The sequence below is a fragment of the Heptranchias perlo genome, chromosome 26, assembly GCF_035084215.1.
Source record: "Heptranchias perlo isolate sHepPer1 chromosome 26, sHepPer1.hap1, whole genome shotgun sequence".
NCBI lineage: Eukaryota > Metazoa > Chordata > Chondrichthyes > Hexanchiformes > Hexanchidae > Heptranchias > Heptranchias perlo.
This window is the reverse complement of record NC_090350.1, coordinates 25,413,260-25,431,943: the sequence shown is the minus strand read 5'-3', so window position 1 is coordinate 25,431,943 and position 18,684 is coordinate 25,413,260. Positions and strand designations below refer to the sequence as shown.

Genomic DNA, 18,684 nt, shown 5'->3' with positions numbered 1-18,684 from the left:
TGCCCAACCATTCAGTAGAGCAATCCAATGTGCAGCCCAGAAGGGGCAATATTTTTGTGTAATTGGCACTTTTACAGTTCACTACAATCAATCAGAGAAGGAAAAAAAAAGTGAAAGACACAAAGTTTCTGTGAAATCTTAAATTCAGCAGATTTATCTTTATCCCTGGTGTCAAAGTCAAATCCTCTAACATGAAGGAGCCGTCTTTGAGATGAGAGTCAATGTGCCTTCACCTTACTTTAGAACACAGGTTCAACTCTGGCACTCCCCTTTAATTCAAACTACTGTCTTCAGCCATCAATTTCTTCTTGGAATTCAGATTACAGTTTCGGCTCTGACACTCCTCTTTAATTCTGAGGACATCCAACCCCTGCATTCACCAGTCAGTGCATGCTTTTATTTTCACTGCATGCTTTGCATATCGACAAAGTAAACAGTTTGTAGACGTGAGGAACTAGTTTTATTGTTGTACTTTGTTTTAATGCAAATTAAAAGTAGCTAGTCAACTTGGGTGTCTTCATTACAAGAGACCTGATGCACATAAATAATGTCTAGACTGTAGGCATCAAGTAAAATTCTATTTACAACCAGGAGCAGGTTGAGCGGTAGAGCTGGTCTTTTGGCCAGTGTCTAAATGTTCTTAACTGTGGATAGGAGACAAGCTTGTACATCACTGGCCATTTGCTGCTTTATTTTTTGTGAGTTTGTAACTGGTGAGTCGCACAATGGAAAGGAACATTTCTTTGGTATTTAGTTATTGGAACAAATTGATTATCTCCCTTCTTTCAGCCCTAATTAGTTTGGTTAACTGGATTGCACAGTTTAACCCATTTGATTCCTTAACACTGGCAAGAAACTAATCAAGACTCATTAACCCTTTAGCCACTGAATGATTTGAAAATACACAGTTGCTTCATGTGTGAATAAGTAGAATCAGAGCAAAGTGCAGAAGCACAGAACATCCCTTCATTAAATCAATTATGTGGTGGCATTTTGTATTATTTTTATTTCTTCCTTTTTGTGCTCATCAAGGTAAAGGATGATAGTGCTGAGCAATAGAACCACCTTCACTTCAGGGAGCCACTGTCAGGCATGGCACTGAGACAGAGTAAAGTTCCCTCTGCTTTGCCCCAACCCTAGAAGAGCACCCTCTACTGCACCAGTGTGACATTTTTTCCACTTCGCACACCACCCATCCTGAGGCATGTCTGAGTGATATATCCGATTAGTGCCAAATTAGGACAGTTTAGTGCTGTAGACCCATGCACACTGGGAACTTGACTGAGGCTGCCCGAACTCATTTCACACAGGGCTCTTACAACCAATATATAAAGGAGACTTCATTCCACTTGTCTGGGTTTAATTTGAACCCATATCCCAGAGATGAAAATCCATTGTCCACCCCACTGCTTCACCACCCAGTTCCCTTATGTATAATTTTATTTCAGTGCATGAATGCTACTGACATCCAGAGAGTTAAGGTACAGATCAGCCATGATCTAATTGAATGGCAGAACAGGCTCGAGGGGCTGAATGCCCTCCTCCTGTTCCTATGTTCCTAAAGAGTCAGCCTGGTAAATCTCTTCCACTATTTATCTGTAAACATGACTGACAGTAGTGACTTTAAGGCTACAGTGATAGATTTTTTATTAAATTGATTGTTTCCAGTACTTACATAACAGGTAGGGGAGCCCAGGCATATATTTGTATAGCAAGAGATTGGGGGTGAGGGTTGGGATGCAGGAAATGCGAGTAAAATATGATTTTTGTTTTATTCTACAATTTCCCTTCTCAGAAATCATTCAGTTCCAGACAGCTTTCTTCAACCAAGAGGGTTATTACCACAGTCAAAGATACAACATGACCATTCAGCAAGGTGAAAGACAATAGAAGACAGTCACAAGACCTAGGCTCAAGTATTTATATTATGTTCATGTGTCCCAGGCCTGACCAGACCAGAATTTATACAGCACATGTAAATGTAGGAATGGCTAAGCCAGCGCTGACAACTGAAGTTGTAATCATAATGGATATCATTTTTTATTGATATATATATCTATATAAACAGTAAAAGTGAGATTGGGGATTGTTATCTATGTGGCTGCACCAGTTTGCTTTTCCAGTTAACAGCGCTTGCTCAGGGTGAAGTGATAGGTGCAGCCAAACTTTTCAAACACATATCAGATTAGCAAAACTGCTTTATTGGCCAATGCAACTGTACGTATTGCAGATACTTTAGCTTGTGCTGTTTGAAGATGCGTCCAAAAGACTCTCAATGTAACCAGAGACAGCCTAAATCCCTCAGTTGCATGCGAGAATGTCAATGTATTTTTGTACCAGGCTTGGTTGAACTGTGCTACTGAAAATAGATTAGATCACAGGTAGGCTTCTGGAACTGTGTGCCAAGCCTAGGTGTGCCATGAAAATGCAGCTCTGGGCAGGGTTGTATATCTGCCATTACTGTGGCATTGAGTTCCATCCAATAGCTTGGCTGAAATTCAATGAAACTTTGCTCTCAAATGCAGCAAGGGAGGTACAGTGATCAAATTCTAACTGCCTGGTTGTGGAAAAGTGTACCAGCACTGTGCTATAGAATGAGTTGGAGGATGGGGAACAATGGCCCATCAGAAAATTAATTACATTTTACAATCTCTCTCCAGGCTCACAGGGAAAAAAAACCTGTCTCTATCTCTAAATTTCATGTACCTTTACAAATATTAAGTAATAATTTATATTTGCAACAAGTGCTGCAACTACTTTAAAATTATGAAGGGCTACGATAGGGTAGACCATAGAGAGGATGTTTCCACTTGTGGGGGAGGCCAAAACAAGGGGCCATAAATATAAGACAGTCACTAATAAATCCAATAAGGAATTCAGGAGAAACTTCTTTACTCAGAGTGGTGAGAATGTGGAACTCACTGCCACATGGAATGGTTGAGGTGAACAGCATCGATGCATTTAAGGAGAATCTGGATACGTGCATGAGGGAGAAAGGAATACAAGGATATGTTGATAGGGTGAGATGAAGTAAATTGCGAGGAGGCTCATGTGGAGCATTAACACCTGGCATAGACCTGTTGGGCCGAATGGCCTGTGTCTGTGCTGCAAATTCTATGCAATTCTATGTACTGCAACATGTTGGGATTTACATTATTTTAATTTTTTCAGCCTAGTTATGCTTTATCACCTCCACAAATAAATCTGCACTGTTTGCCAGCCAAGGCAGTCGGCTGTGGCACCTCTATTGGCTGCAGGCCAGATCCTAGTCGAAAAAGAAACCTCATTCCTGAATTCCTTGCTAACTTGTTTGCTCTGCTCACAGACAAACAACAGGAAGAAAACCATCAGCTGGAATTTTATTTTACAGGTGCACCTTTTGGTCAACTTTATTTACACTGCAGTGTTTTAGTGTCTTTGGATATACAGTACTCAATCTAAACAGAAGCGATTTGTATCATGGGAGTTTCATCAATCATACCTAGTTGCCTGTAGTGAAGAGCTTTCATTACCTCAGAGTGAATAAATATGCTGCTGTTCACATGAGCTGGCAGAAAGCCGTCAAATAGATACCCTGATGGTTCCCTGAGGCAAGTAAATTATGGAATATACGATCAATTCTTACTCATTTTTATTTCTCTTCTGCTGTTTCTCTTTTTTAAAGGTTCTCCACTGCTGCCTTCCACTCCCTTGATTTAGAATTCTTTTTATTGACAGATCTAAGAGAAAAAGCCAAGGTCCATAGAGCAGTGCAGAACATCACCCTGGTAGAAAACGGTAGAAGCGGAGGTAAATCAAGAACTAGTGATTGGCTGATGCCAAACTTGAGTTTTAAAAACCTGAAGATTGTAGGGAGAAGGAAAGACTGAGGGATGGAAAGAGTTCCGCAATTTACATCCTAGCAATAAGTCAGAGGAGCATACAGTGCGGCAAGTCTGATTCAACACAGTGACGCTGGGTGGGAGGAGGAGGAGCTTGTAGGAAGGTGCACTTGCAGCTTGGTGGGAAGAAGAGAGGAAAGTTAAGAGGAGCACTGACCACACTTCTATTGATAAAATAGAGAAAGGGGAGTCTGTGCTGTGGGTTTCTTCCCGGTCAACCACAGTGGTGATCTGTGGTCAGCCAGTAGGAGGTGCACTTTTGCAGGATAGGATTGGTATTGCACATTGTCCTTTTCATTGTTGCATTTCATCAATGACAACCATGACCATCATAATTTTCCCAAGGGCAGCAGGAGAGCGTAAATGTTATTCTAGACTTGCATCGATACATCCCTAGGGAAGAGCATTTTTATATTTGATCTTAGAATTAGTTTGGCATCAGCAACTATACATTGGTAATTGGGTCATATACAATTGATCGCTGGTTGAGCTAGTTACATTTTAGTGCAGCCTGTAGTCACATGTTTACAATATATTCCTGTGTCCTAAGCACATAGGAAAGGTAGATTACAAATGATTGGATGAATTTTTATCATTATTAATGGGCTAGAATTTTCTGGCAAAATAATGGTGAGTTTAATGTGCACACTGTTATTAGTGTGTAAATCGTCCAGCAATTTGTGGCGATGAAGAGATACCCCATGAGTTGCGAATCGCCACAAATTGCTGGACGATTTGCTTCGCTCCGCCGTTAGCCTCGCGAAATCGACAGCTTGCCCTCAACCTCCCCGTGAGTTTCAAGAAATTGCTGCATTTGCGCATTAATTACCGATTAAACTTACCGCAGAAAGTTAGGGCTGGTACTTAACAGCGTAAGAACCCTTTTCATTAAGAGATTTATGTTCCTGCAATGCCACTCAACCTCTCCGGCCCAGAAAGGGAATAATAGAATCAGTGGACTTTCATTCCTGCAGCTAGTAGATTGTTCTTAGAGATTTTTAAAATTTAACGTTTTAAAATGTTTTTCTTTCTTTTCCTTTCTGTCACTTTTTTCACTCTCTCTTAATCCAATCTTTCTTTCCCTTTCTTTATTTCTCTTTCTGTACCTGATTTGACTCTAACTCACCCTATTTCCTTCTCCGTCATTCCCCTGTTTCTTTCTCAATCCTTCAATCTCATTGATTAAGGAGATAGGCTGTTGGTCCCATCATTCACCAAGGACCCAGATGTCCTGTTATGAACTCACACTACCTGCAATTTGCAGCGCAAAAACTTTTCAAGCTGAAGGGTGAGGGGAAAAAGTCTAACTAACGGGGAAGGCCACGAGATGCCCCACTCTAGCAAATTATGGACCAATGTTTCAGTGCTCTTTCTAACATGCTTATGTGTGTGTGTGTGTGTCAATATATTACATTTTTTGCTCTAATAAAAGTATCTTTGGCACATTGTTTCATTAACACGCCAGGTTGGAAATTGCTTCACATAAATCATTAAAAGATACAAAGACCTGATTCCCACATGGCTTAATTAAATTTATCCAGTGAGTAGTTAAGCCATACAGATCAGAAAAATCCTAGTCTCAATCCCTGGTCTGTGCTGAGTTAGCTGATCTCAGCTAGGTTGGTAATAGGAGTGATTTAATTGCCTATGGTGCCCCTTGGTTAGGTAGGGGAAAATCAGCTTGCTTCTGATTACTATCCATTCTACCCAGCTGGAAAAGCTCGTGTGGGTGTCAAATGAGGACAGAGTTAAGTTTGGTGTGATGCCCCAACAGTCAAATATCCTGCCAATGCCCAATCCTTGGGCTCACGGGTGAAGAATGGCCATTTGGGAAAGGTATCAGGCATCACGGTCCTGTCGATCTGTATTGCAACAAGGAGTTAATGCTCGCAGGTGAAGTGAAAAAATTCGTGGAGGAGAAAAAAAATCAATGAAAAAGAAAGGAGAAAAGGAAAATATACAGAAACCTTTTCACCCAGGGATAGGGGGATGTAGGAACAGCAATAAGAGATCTGATTAATAAAAAGGCACCAAGGGCATTGTGCCACACCTTGCACTGAACTAATAGCCTTTTGGTTACAGAAGTGATATGGAACGATTATGGACCAGTACACAGAAGTGGTTGTATAAAGAGAGCTAACTCTTGAGTGCTTGTAAGATGTACTGAGGTCCAATGCCATTAATGGGTACCTCAGACTTTTTCTAACAATGTTTCTTTGCCATAAATCTATCGGGATTTGTTTGCCTTAATAAAAAGGAGCGACACCACTGCTTTTGTGAGAATCTGATAGATCACTGGGCAGCCAGACCCCGTCTCATTTAAAGGAATGGAAAATATTGGTTACCTAAGAGGAAGAGCCATGTTGCCTCCTGGACATGCCCACCTATTACAATTGAAAGAATTGGAAAAAAGGAAAGGGTGCCTTGGAGTGTTACATCCCAGCACATAATACCTTTTCTTGCAGTGGGAGAGATAACAATACGAGCGTCATAAAGAGTCCAGTTGCTCAGCACTTCCTCCTGTTGCTCACTATATAAAAGACCATGATGAGGAACATTATAAATGGGGCTCAATGTTTTTTTTACGCACATGCCCGTCAGCTAATGCTTCAAAAGTTTTACATAACTGAGTCCACATTTTACCTGTCCACATTAACAAACAGTAAGCACCATTGTTTTAATCATTTCCTTCTGAATTAAATTCAAGGGTCCAAATGTGGCCTGTGCCACCTAGGGGTGGTAATGCACACACATCACTGGTATAGAAACAGGAGACAGAATCTGAACTTCACTCATTGTTTTCCGTACTTGCCCGCTCCATACTCCTGATCTTTCTCCTCCCTAATGTTTTACCTTTGATCTCTCCTTTTGCTCTGACCTAACTCCACTCCTGCATCTCATAACTGTGCTGCCAATGTCCCATGCCCTGTGTAGGTTTCAGAGATAAATTAATTTGAATACTTTGGTGGTATTTACATTTCTAAAATCGATCTTACCAAACACAAATCTGCATCAAATGCTTGGAGTGTTGGAAATAAAATCTGTTTTCTTATACGCTAAAGTGATCTCTATGATAATAATAATACTGGGAGCAACTGGAAAGTGTTTCATTTCAAAACAATATCTGCTGTTGTTTCCTAGAGTCAGCTTAAAGAAGCAATGTCTCCATTTTGCCCAATGCCACTTGGGTCTGAAAATACCCCATTCAATCCCTCCTGCCTGATGTGCAGGGGTGAAATAGGCTTACTGTTTGCAGTTCTTACTCTCAGATTGAGAAAGGTTCAGGAAATATTGTTGGGAGGAGATACCTTACAATCTGAAACCAGTCTATTTTCCATTGTGGTAACAAGTCTGTTGGTCTCTGCGTTGCATTCCCACAATCTCATTTAAAAGCAGACTTAGAGCAGAAGACTTTTTTTGTACTGGCACCCCTCAGGTGGATTGGACATTGGGTAGGAGAGAGACTTGGAGAGACATCAAGCACATCCTGTATCCCAGGTGCCCTCCAACATGATGCAGGTGCCCAGTGCACCAACATCTGCTAAATGTCTAGCCCTCATTATTAATAGTTCAATCGCTCAGCACATGCTTCTGTTGTTGACATTAAGAGAAAGAGAGTAATGGGTGTTTCCTCAACTATTGGGCTGCGCAGCACATGTTCATTCCACTCTAGAAAGAGTGTAAGGTGTTTTGTAAAAATATAATGGAATGAGTGTGCTATAAACTGCTCAGCTCGTGGTTGTGTTGCTGACAATGAGCGTGTGTTATAAATGTGTTATCAGGGTGTAACCTGTGAGTTATAAACAGTAATTGTTCAGCTGCTGAGTGCACATTCCTCTTAGTTGCAATAAGAGAGCGTATTACCTGTGTTTTCACAGCATAAGAGGGAGAGTGCGATGGATCTGTTATATATGTTCAGGCGTTCGGTTCATGTGCATGTTGCTCACAACGAGAGAGCATTACAGGTGTGTTATGCGTGGAACATGCATATTATAAATAGTTCGTCGGCTCAGCATTTATTCCTGTTGCTTGCAATGAGAGAGGCTACTACAGGTGTGGTATAACAGTGTAACATATGGTTTAAAAACAGTTAAGCAGCTCAGCACACGTTCTAATCCTTGCAGTGACAGTATTAGGGTAAGGGTGTAATGGGTAGGTTATAAGAACATAACAGTGTGTTATTAGCAATTCAGCTGCTCAGTGCAGGTTCCTTTTTCCTCGGCATGAGAGAAAGCATTACGACTATGTTATAAATAGTTCATCTGGCCGCCACAGACTTTCATTACTTTCAACAGGACAGAATGTAATCGGTGTGTTATAAAACTGACTATTATGCTTCCGACTGCCTTTGCCTTCTGTGTAGTTCTGGACTTCTGGAAACTTTACCTCCACATAATCAACATCAGGCCTTTAATGAACATTTCTCCCACTGTTCTGACTAAAGGCAGTCCAAATCTCTCAGACTTCAGCAGCTGACATCCCTCTGCCAACTGGATGCCAGCCAGCCTATTTCCCTTTAAATGGATATTTTCTTTGCGCCTTTAGAGGCAGCCAATTCATCACAAGTGTAATATAACCTTAAGCAATATGAATTATTGTAGTGTTGGAATGATTCTTTTTTTCTTGCCCTATATTTGTTAAAGCTGGTAAAAAAAAATCTGAGTGAAGCACAGACACTTTGGCTTTGGGGTGGGTTTCTTTTTTAAAAGTTGATATTTGGAATGTTGTGGGGAGCAGACAGTAGCTGCAGTGTTTAAGCAGCACAGAGTACAGCCAAGGCAAAGACTTGGCGTGACTGGATCCCTTTCCAAATGGCGCAAGCAAGCCAACTTCAAACATGTGAATAATAATCTATCTGTGACTGCCTCTGTAAGTCGCTAGAAGAGTCTGTTCTCTCCTAAATATTTCTCTGGCTGTTTATGCTGGGTCTTGTGGCTTTTGCGTGTGTTCAGTTCTAAGATGGGCATCTGTGTTTGGGGCTTTTTTTAAACTGAGTTTTAACTGAAAAATTTCCTGAATAAAAATAAAAACCAAAGCACTAATGGTGCAGAGGTATGAAAACTGCCAAATGCAAGGGTGTAACTGTTAACATATCAGTTAAATTTTGGCAATAGGAATCAGAAAACCCCTTTGTCTACTTTTTCTGACTGATGAATATATACAGCATATTGCTGCTTTGCAAATATTACCTCATCCCTATTTTAGGTGAAGTTACTCCTCTTCAGCGCTGGAAATGTAGGCATGCATCAGAACTGAGCTGCTTTCTATTTTAGATAGGGGAACCAAAAGTTAGCTCAATGTTTTTTGTGGGGGAGAGGGGGTTTCTGCTCAATGGAGGACAAGTGGTACAGAACATAAATGTCTCCTTGTCAGGCAATTAAGTCAAAAAAATACAAATTTTTACCAATAGTAGACCAAATAGCAACTGTTGCTGGATCTTCAGAAGGTTTATCACTTTGTTAAAACCCCAGAGTGTATGGAACACGGAGGCCTGGTGGCAATGTATTGTACATTTGATTGGTGACACAGCTATCATGGCATGGAGTGCTACAATTTTCCACGTGGTGATTTCCCAATCTCAGCTAGACCATTAGGTGGAGAAATATTATGGAGACAAGGTACTTCCCACCAGACGGAAGGAGGAAAAAGTTGGAGGGTGAGTCATCCTAAGTCGATCTCCTGGGAGAGCAGTATTAGTAAATTCCCTCAATTACATAGAATCACATAGAATGTACAGCACAGAAACAGGCCATTCAGCCCAATAGGTCCATGCCAGTGTTTATGATCCACACGAGCCAACTCCCTCCCGACTTCATCTAACCTTATCAGCATATCCTTCTATTCCTTTCTCCCTCATGTGTTATCTAGTTTCCCCTTAAATGCATGAATGCTAATCGCCTCAACTAATCCTTGTGGTAGCGAGTTCCACATTCTAACCACTCTCTTGGGAAAAATGTTTCTCCTGAATTCCCTATTGGATTTATTAGTGACTATCTTACATTTATAGCCCCTAGTTCTGGTCTTCCCCGCAAGTGGAAACATCTTGTCTACATCTACCTTATCAAACCCTTTCATAATCTTAAAGACCTCTATCAGGTCACCCCTCAGTCTTCCCTTTTCTAGAGAAAAGAGCTCCAGGCTGCTCAATCTTTCCTGATAGGTGTAACCTCTCAGTTCCGGCATCATCCTAGATGGAACCATTTCCCTTTGTTATCTGTATTTGTCAGGTGCCCCTCTGTTTTTGAGCTCCCCACACTTTGGTGTCTCGCTGCCATTCCACCTCCATTCTGGAAGGTTAGGCAGTTGGTTTCAGTGCTGCTTGGTTGATGAACCTGCAGGAGGTGCCCTTCTTTGGAATGGTTTGTCTTGCTAGTTGTATTTCTCCGTAGAGTTTTCCAGGATCACAACCCTAGCTAAGAGCCAATTAATGTTGCTCAGTGAAGCCAAGTGAGTTCACATGATGGTCAAGGCTGTAGATTTGATTTTGTGTTTAGTCCAACACATTCCCATGGCAGCTATTGACTGTCCATGACTGTCCACTTCAGTGTGTATTTTCATGTTTTTTTAAGGTAATTATATATAAATGTAATTGTCACTTATCCTGCTGAAGCCTAATTTTTCCAGATTAAAAAAAAATGACTGCATATCAAAACCCACAGTTCAAACATGACCCTCATTACTGCATTGTAACACCATAATGTGTTAATGGGTTAATTTGGGGATTGGGCTGATTGCCTGTATTTTCCATTGCTTGTTTCTTTGTTAAATGGTTCATGTCAAAAAGTGTGCCCAACTGTGTTTGTTGTGCTGAATTGTCTTCAGTTCAAAATGAGCAAAAAGCACTATGAACATGCCTTCTCAAAGCAGCCACTGATTGTTTCCCAGAATACACAGCGAGCGCAAAGAACCTGTATTATGAAAAACAGTCGCTAGGTGGTAGAAAATTAAATATATTTTAAATTTCAAGAATGTGGTTCAAGCTAAAGAGGAGGGTGCACACTGGGACATCAGAAGATAAATAAAAAAACAGAGATTCTATTCAGGAAATTGAACGCTGCTGGCTTTTCACCATATGATTAATAATAATTCTTGCATTTAAATAGTATCTTTTCACGTTGAAAAGTCTCAAAGCACTTCACACAATGAATTACTTTGAAGTGCAGTGCCTGTTATGTAGGCAAATGCTGCAGCCATCTTGCACCAGCAACGTCCCCAAATAACAGTGAGATGGATGATGAATTAACCTATTTAATCTGTGCATTTAGCTATAAGCTTTATAAAATCTTGATTTATGCAGCTTTGTTGTCTCTTACAAGAAATATTTTTTCTTAAATTGATATGAGATGTTTCAAATCATTATTAACTAAGTCAATTCAGAATTCAAAATATGCCTTAATTGCCAATTTATTAAGCATTGCAAGTTAGGATTAGTTGTCAGTGTGTAATTTCATCTCATGCCCAAACTGATCCCTCTGTACATTAATTAGCAATTAACACATTCCTTCAGTTTTTCTGTTGCTTAATCTCATAACCAGTAGGATGGGCAGGAAAGTACAGTAACATTCAAGTAGATTGCTTAAAGGCTGTTGGTGAAACTTTTTATTGCAGCAACTGGGCACGTTTACAATATAAAAATTTTCAAAGAGATTTTTGTCGTATTTCATCTCTCAGCTACATACAGATAAGACCTGGCTTCTGCCAACCCAAATCCTTGTCTAACTGCTTGTCTACTTATAAAACACGTTCAAAACCAGGCATCATTGCACACTGGTTCCAAAATAAAAATTGAATGACAGCTTACTGCTTGCTGTAGTATAGCACAAGATAACAATACTGTAACTAAAAGGTTACAGTAAGGTTACTTTTAAGAACCATCTTATTTTTGAAGCTGTATAGCGGCTACAGTTATATGACAGGTGCTGCTTTGAGATTCGTACCTGCTTCAAGCCATACGTAGCCTACAAGCCACAGTTATACTGCCAAATCCATATTGCTCGTTAGCCAAGAAACAATAAGCTCTGAGCATGCAGGGAGTACTGGCGAGTGTTTTGCTGAATCTGAGGACGTTGTTAGTCAAATGGAAAGGTTACCATAGTGTATGATGTTTCATGTTATCACACTGTGGACTTATGGGTTGTTGAAGAACATGCTTACACAGGAAAGCAGACTGGAAAGGTTTACAATGAACTCAAAGACATTGAAAGCACACTTGACTTTGAAACCCTTCCTTATCGTTCCTAGTAAAATCAGGGGGAGAAAGAGACGGTTATAGCGTGTTCAGTTGAGCTGAAGTGGCTATCGCAAACTATCCATAGGTACCTTGTGAGACACACTTTGGATGAGATTGGTTTTGAGCTGAGAGGTACAGATGATGCTGTGGTCACAGACAGAGTTGGAAGTAAGGGTTTATTTTCCGAGTTTATGCTGCTGGTGGAGAACCCGGCCCACTGGCTATGCACAGCAGTGAATCATGGGCAGCATACCGACGATTTCCTAGCATGCACAGTCGAAAAGGCTTCCCCGACATCACAAACTCATAAAATCAGCTCCAGAGTCCAAGTGGCGTAATTGACTTGATAGAAATCCTAGATCATCAATTCTCATCGCGACAAGGTGTGAAATTGAATTCAATAAATTTGTTAATTTTCGAGAATGAAAACTGCCAGGCTGTTGTAAAAACCCAACTGGTCCTTCCCTTCAGGGGAGAGAACCTACCATCCCTACCCAGTCTGGCCTGATTCCAGTCTCACAATACACGATTGACCCCGAAGTGGGCCAGCAAGCCAGTCAGTTGTGAAAACAATTGCTATGAAACAGAAGGCTCATTACCACCTTCTTATTAGAAGGCCTTCTTAGGGCAACAAGGCATGAGCAGTTAATGTGGCCTTCACAGTGTCATCCACATCCCACGAACAAACAACTAATTAAAAGGCCAAACCCAAGTCAATACATTCCCACTGATCGCATGCAGACCTATAATACAAAAAAAACCTAGACACTAAGAACAGGTGTTTTTGCTGTGGCAACTTTAGATCATCCCTCACATTCACACTGCCACCTAGGCACGCAACAAAGTGCGCAAATCTCATTTGTATGGCTGGTAGATAGTGCTGCAGTGCCAACTTACCCTGGTGCCCAATGGGGCAGACTTCATGGAAAGTTTTCAAAGCTGAAGAACCAGTGCTAAATCACGACAACTACCAGTGACTTGCTAGATATCATGGGGCTGGATTACTGTGGGGTTCTCCAGCTTAAGTGCAGTACCTTTGGACGAAGAGTTGCGGAAACCGGGGGAAAATGGCATAAACACTGTTTAGAATTATACTTATCGTTCGATCAAAGTTTAATGAAAGGTTTAATAATGGGATTTAGTAACAGCAGCTTGCATTTCTACATCACTCCTCACGCACAGAGATATGTCTTGGAACGTTTTTATCTGGAACTAGAGCAAAACAAGAATTAGTTTGACCCCTTCCAGTACTGACATGTTGCACAATCTTTCCCTTCGTTTAACATCTGTAAAGATGACAGTACATTTGTGGTTGGTAACTGTTATAAAGTAGAACTAGAAAAATTACTTAGTTCATAGTGTTTAAGAAATTAGATATAATTTTCTTTTGGTGCAGAAATAAAGTTCGCAGTGCTGATTCATTTTTGAAACTGAATAAATGGAGCACATGATTCTTAGGAGGATATCTGAATCATGATTATGCTGATTGAAATTATCAAGTTTAATGGATTTTACTTTAAGAAGTCAATGATATTCAGTCGGGCTCATCAGCGATAGGTGTTTCGGGAATCTCAGTGCCTAACTCAGGCAGGATTTGTGGCTGTGTGCAGCATAATGAACATGCCACTAGTGAAGTACTTATACCCAACAAGGTTATGAAACATCAATCAGTTCAAAATAAGGGAGGATGTTTTGGAAGCACCCGTTTTACTGGTGGCCATGGGTTTGTCAGCCTTAAATGCATAAGTTTTGTCAGTTCTCTACTGTAAACAATTTTACAACACCAAGTTATAGTCCAGCAATTTTATTTTAAATTCACAAGCTTTCGGAGATTTTCTCCTTCCTCAGGCAAATGTTTCAAGAGCTCCTTGAAGCCTACGCATTTATACATATTGAACAATACATGGTGTTTACAGACTGCCCCTGCAACTGCCCGTTGCCAAGGCAATCACCGTGTTCAGACAGAGAGGTGTCAGTTCTCTACTGGACCAGCAGATGGAGTTGTTTGTTAATGCTGCACTGGACTGATTCACTATCCTACCACAGACGATGCTATAGAAAAGGACGGGTATGGCGAAGTAGCCATTTTGAATGATAAGACCGGGCAGATATAGAAATAGGAAACCAATTCCCTTCCAAAAGACAGTAGACACAATGCAAGGTTGGTATATTTTGTTTGAATTGGGACAACAAAATGTCTGCCTTGCATCTGTCTTTAATTTCTGCAGCACTGTGTGGGATAGGTGAGGACCTGGATTTAACTTCCGCCCTCTCCCCCCCCCAATCCTCTCTCAAGCCAATTATAAAGATTTCTATTTCCCTTCACACAAAATTTGTACAGCAACAGGTTCAAAGTTAAAGGAAGGTTAGCTGGTAGAGGCAAACAGCAGTGTGGATGATCATGAATGAAAAGTGAAGAGACTAAACATTTTTAATGTATATTATCTTTTATTGCAGGGCACAGACAAAAGCTTGAAGACCAGACAAAACCAGGCACACTTTTCTCGGACCGTCTGAGCGAGTTGGAACGGTACCGCCAGACAGCGATGAGAGTTGGTCCATCAACACCCAGCCCTCGACCTCTGGGTGTGCCCACCCACTTCAGCCCACAAACCCAAACACAGATGCCGGGTAAGCAGAACATGAAAACACTTTAGGGAATATCTCTAGAAATCCTTACACCCAGTCAAAAAGTAGAATATTTCCATACAATCCTTCGTCATAAAATCAATGGCATTAATGTAGGGAGGGAGTATGGTCACAAGCTATAATACTTCTTATTTGTTATGGTCGTGAGAAGTTTTTTGACATTCCTGCACTGACTACACTGGTGCCTTGATTTCAAGTTTTCTTCCTTTACTCAAGTCCACTGTTTTCAGTGTAATTTAATCCATGCTCAGATTCACATTGGCTTCTTGTGACACCATTCGATCCATCTTTTTAGGGTCTGTGCAAAAAACACGTCAGACAAGTCCAGAACTGAACTATGTGCAGTATTTGTAAAAAGGTCCAATTAGGTACAGCAGGTGCTGAAAGCAGTGTAGAGCCCCCTACAGTACATTGTCCCCTACAGTACATTGTTCTTATCATACTTCAGAACAGTAGTTACTGAACTGAACAACAGCACACCACATCACTGAAACTATGCACAGTAACCCATTGTTCCAGCTCTCTCTGATATACGTCAGGGCTATATCGCACATTATTGATGGCCCCCTGGTAGAAAAACAACTTTATTATAACACAGCTATGTTGTGAGTTCTGGTATGAAATACATAATCTACGGTTCTCTGATTATTAAAGAAAGGACACAAAACAGCTTCATGATAATGCACCATCTACTATAACCCTGTGTTCATATTACATAGAGGGATTTACTGCATTACAGTGACAATTTGTAATGTATTGGTTCAAAGGTATGTAACCAGCACTTGAATAATACCTTGGTTTCACAAAGCTTTTGCAGCTCAAATGAACAAAAAGACTCATCACATTAATGATTGTTTCTGTTATGTCCACGTGTAACCATTTGTGCACATTGCAGGAAGCTGCATTTTAGCACAATAAAACAAACTTTAGGAATGAAATTCCTCCTGTGGACAATTTTACTGAGTCTTTTTTTTCCATTTGGTACTCTCACGGACTTTTCAATAAAATGAATCAACAGAAGGAATTTATCCCCCTTTTTTGAATTGGAAGTTCCAGAAATTAGCAAAGTATTTTCATTAATGTCTTTGTGAAAATGATAAATAGTATAAAAAGTGATGTCAAAAAGGAGGTATAAACCAAAGGTTTATGACCCAGGCAATTGTAGATGAACAGGTGCCCAATCCAACCAGAGAATCTCAACAAAAACAACTCCTTCCATCTAGTTTAGCAATCTAGAAATCAAGGTAGAAGCATCTTATTTACATCCTCCTAATCCAAGCATACAACTTGGCAGTCTACCAAATAATAAACCACTTCTGACCTAAGACTATGTCACAACTACTTGTACAGCTGCAGCGTGCGCAGCTTAAAGAAGATTTGCCATCATTTTGGATCTGAAAGAATTATTTCTTGGTTTTGGCATATTGCTGGACAAATTACATGCCATTACCACTTTTGGCGCATATTTATGATGTCTTATACAAGTGACGTGATGTTTTAATGACACAAATGACATCCATGTGCCATGCATCACATCACAGCATATTTAGAACAAAGTTGAAAAGTAATCCTGATATAAGAGACCTAACCGCCACTGGTGATTATCTATTGTGTATTCCCCGCCTTTAGCCTGTCTTCATGTACAGGCTGCTATGAAGGCTCAGTACTCATGATGCAAATACCCTTTCACAATAACAAAGTACAACATTTCCTGAAGGAATAAGTTAAGCATCATTAATGGACTTATGGGACAGTGTGATTGTTGATCTCGAGATATATTTGTAATGGAATGCTTGCTTGACTACTCATGCCCTGTCCATGTTGCTGTTCTCATACTGCCAGTAATATACGCCCACGCATGCATTTTTACTTAACGACAAACACACCCACTTTGGTGCTTTTCCAGTCAAAACAATTAGAATAGAAGGTGGAGATCAGACCAATTCCTTTTTACATAAAAAAACAAACACACAGCATTCCTTTAGTGGAGCAATACTAGCCCAAAAGAGAAAAAGGAAAAATCTTTTCAAATAAACCGAACAAAACAGACTAAGGCACACCTTTCTGAGGAGGCAAAGAGTGCTACAAGATTCATCCCATTAAACCTTTCTTTTGCATCATTATGAAAATTAAAATCTCAAGGAAATAGGAACAAAAAAAATCAAATAAATGGCCTCTGACATGGTCCTTAACACAGACGTTGGTTAAAATCGTTTGGCTGCCTGTTATTTGAATCTCTCTGCCTCTGTTCCAAGTGCATTTTCTTGATCAGGTTGGTAGATAAACAGATCCTAAGAGGGAAATGGAAATTGACAAAGCTTCTTGTCAACTGATCACAGAGCAGAATTGATAGTGGTCATGGAGAAGTGAGCTGCATATGGATCATTGTACCATCCACTGTCCTGGCAGCAAGTAGCTCCAGTAGGAAGTAAAGGAAGCAAAATCTGAGGAGTGGAGGGAACAACATGTTAAAGTCTCACAATGGAGTCCTCCATAGTGAAAGGACCAAGGAGAATGTTTTCCTTATCTGTACCCTTAGCCTGACTCGGTCTGTCTCCAAACAACAACAAAATTGGCTGGAACTGTATAGTGCTCTGCTCAGATCACACCCTTAAGTATTGGGTACAGTTCTGGTCACTGAGACAGGGAGACAGTTAAGTGCCGGAGGCAATACAGAGAAGAGCCTTGAGACTGATCCCCAGTATCAGAGGACTGAGTCATGAGGAAAGACAGGAGATATTTGGGCTTTTTGGACTTGAAAGGAAGTGACCTTAAAGAGATATATAAGATAATAAATATGGAAAAAGGTATTTCAAACCAAACCATGACATTAGCACAAGGAGACACAAATTCAAACCGGTCAGGAAATTCCTTTTCCCACAAAGGGTGATCAACACATGGAATGGACCTCTGTGTAGAGTAGTGAAGTGCAAAACCCTGGAATCTTTTAAGAAGCAGGTGGATGCTATGTTAGGAAGTCTTTCAGGATAGATGAGCTTAGATGAGCCAAATGGCCTTCCTCATCTGTGCGTATCTTGTGACTTTGCGCTTCGGTTTGAAAAAGATAAAAGCTAGGAATAATTGTTGCCAATCTTAGTGGACAAACAATTAACACATTTGTGTGGCGTTTCTCTGTTCATTATTTTAACAGAGATGTTAACGTGCTTGTTTTAAACTGGTCAACACCTGCTTTAAGATAGTGGACAGAGGAATGTCATGCAAATACATTATCTGCCTAATATTGCCAGGAGTAATGTCTAGCCTGTATTGGTTACTTTTTAACTGGGGGAGAGAAGTTTTAGATGTGGTGCCGGAAGCAAAAATAAAAACAGTATGCAGTTATGGAAATTCAAAGAACAGGCAGGGTGTTTGGCACGGGGCTGTGGTTATATTATGAAACAGACCAAAAGCTACATTCCTCGCAGCTCATAATAGTGATTGCATTACACTGTACTCCTATCGAGACAGGAATTAAAACACGGCATCATTCGAGCCATATTCCACAAATCCAACTTCAGGGTTCTTTCTCTGATATTTCGATTAGATGCAGCGCTGTTAATATTTGTGCTTTTTTCACACCCTGGGGTAATGCAGTACCTCCAAAGGCACATGCACCCTTTTTCAGGGCTTTTACTCTTTTGAGGTCTGAAAGTGGTTACAGGACAGTGAAACCTCATGAGCTGAGCATAATGTCAGCAAGTCAAATCAAAGCTATTTTCAGCAAGTCAACAATGCTGAAAGCCATTAGCACCAATAGTCTGGATCAGATTGCCCTGCTTGGCCTCTTGCTCTACCTGTGTACAGGTAGTGTCCCTCACAAATAAAAGGTAGAGAAAAAACAAATGAAACCCTGTGATAAACAGGCTGATATTTGAGATGGTACCAGGAATATAAATTTATTTTAAAAGTACTCACAGTAGAGGA

The 18,684-nt window shown here is 40.5% G+C and overlaps 1 protein-coding gene across 1 annotated transcript in view; it reads left to right on the top strand.

Annotated features, from left to right (window-relative positions):
* LOC137342585 (runt-related transcription factor 3-like) overlaps positions 1-18,684 on the top strand; it is a 56,757-nt gene that overhangs the window by 24,692 nt on the left and 13,381 nt on the right. Inside the window, exon 4 of the mRNA XM_068006576.1 lies at positions 14,569-14,742. Coding sequence (XP_067862677.1) covers positions 14,569-14,742 — 174 coding nt within the window. The remainder of the gene's footprint in view (positions 1-14,568; positions 14,743-18,684) is intronic.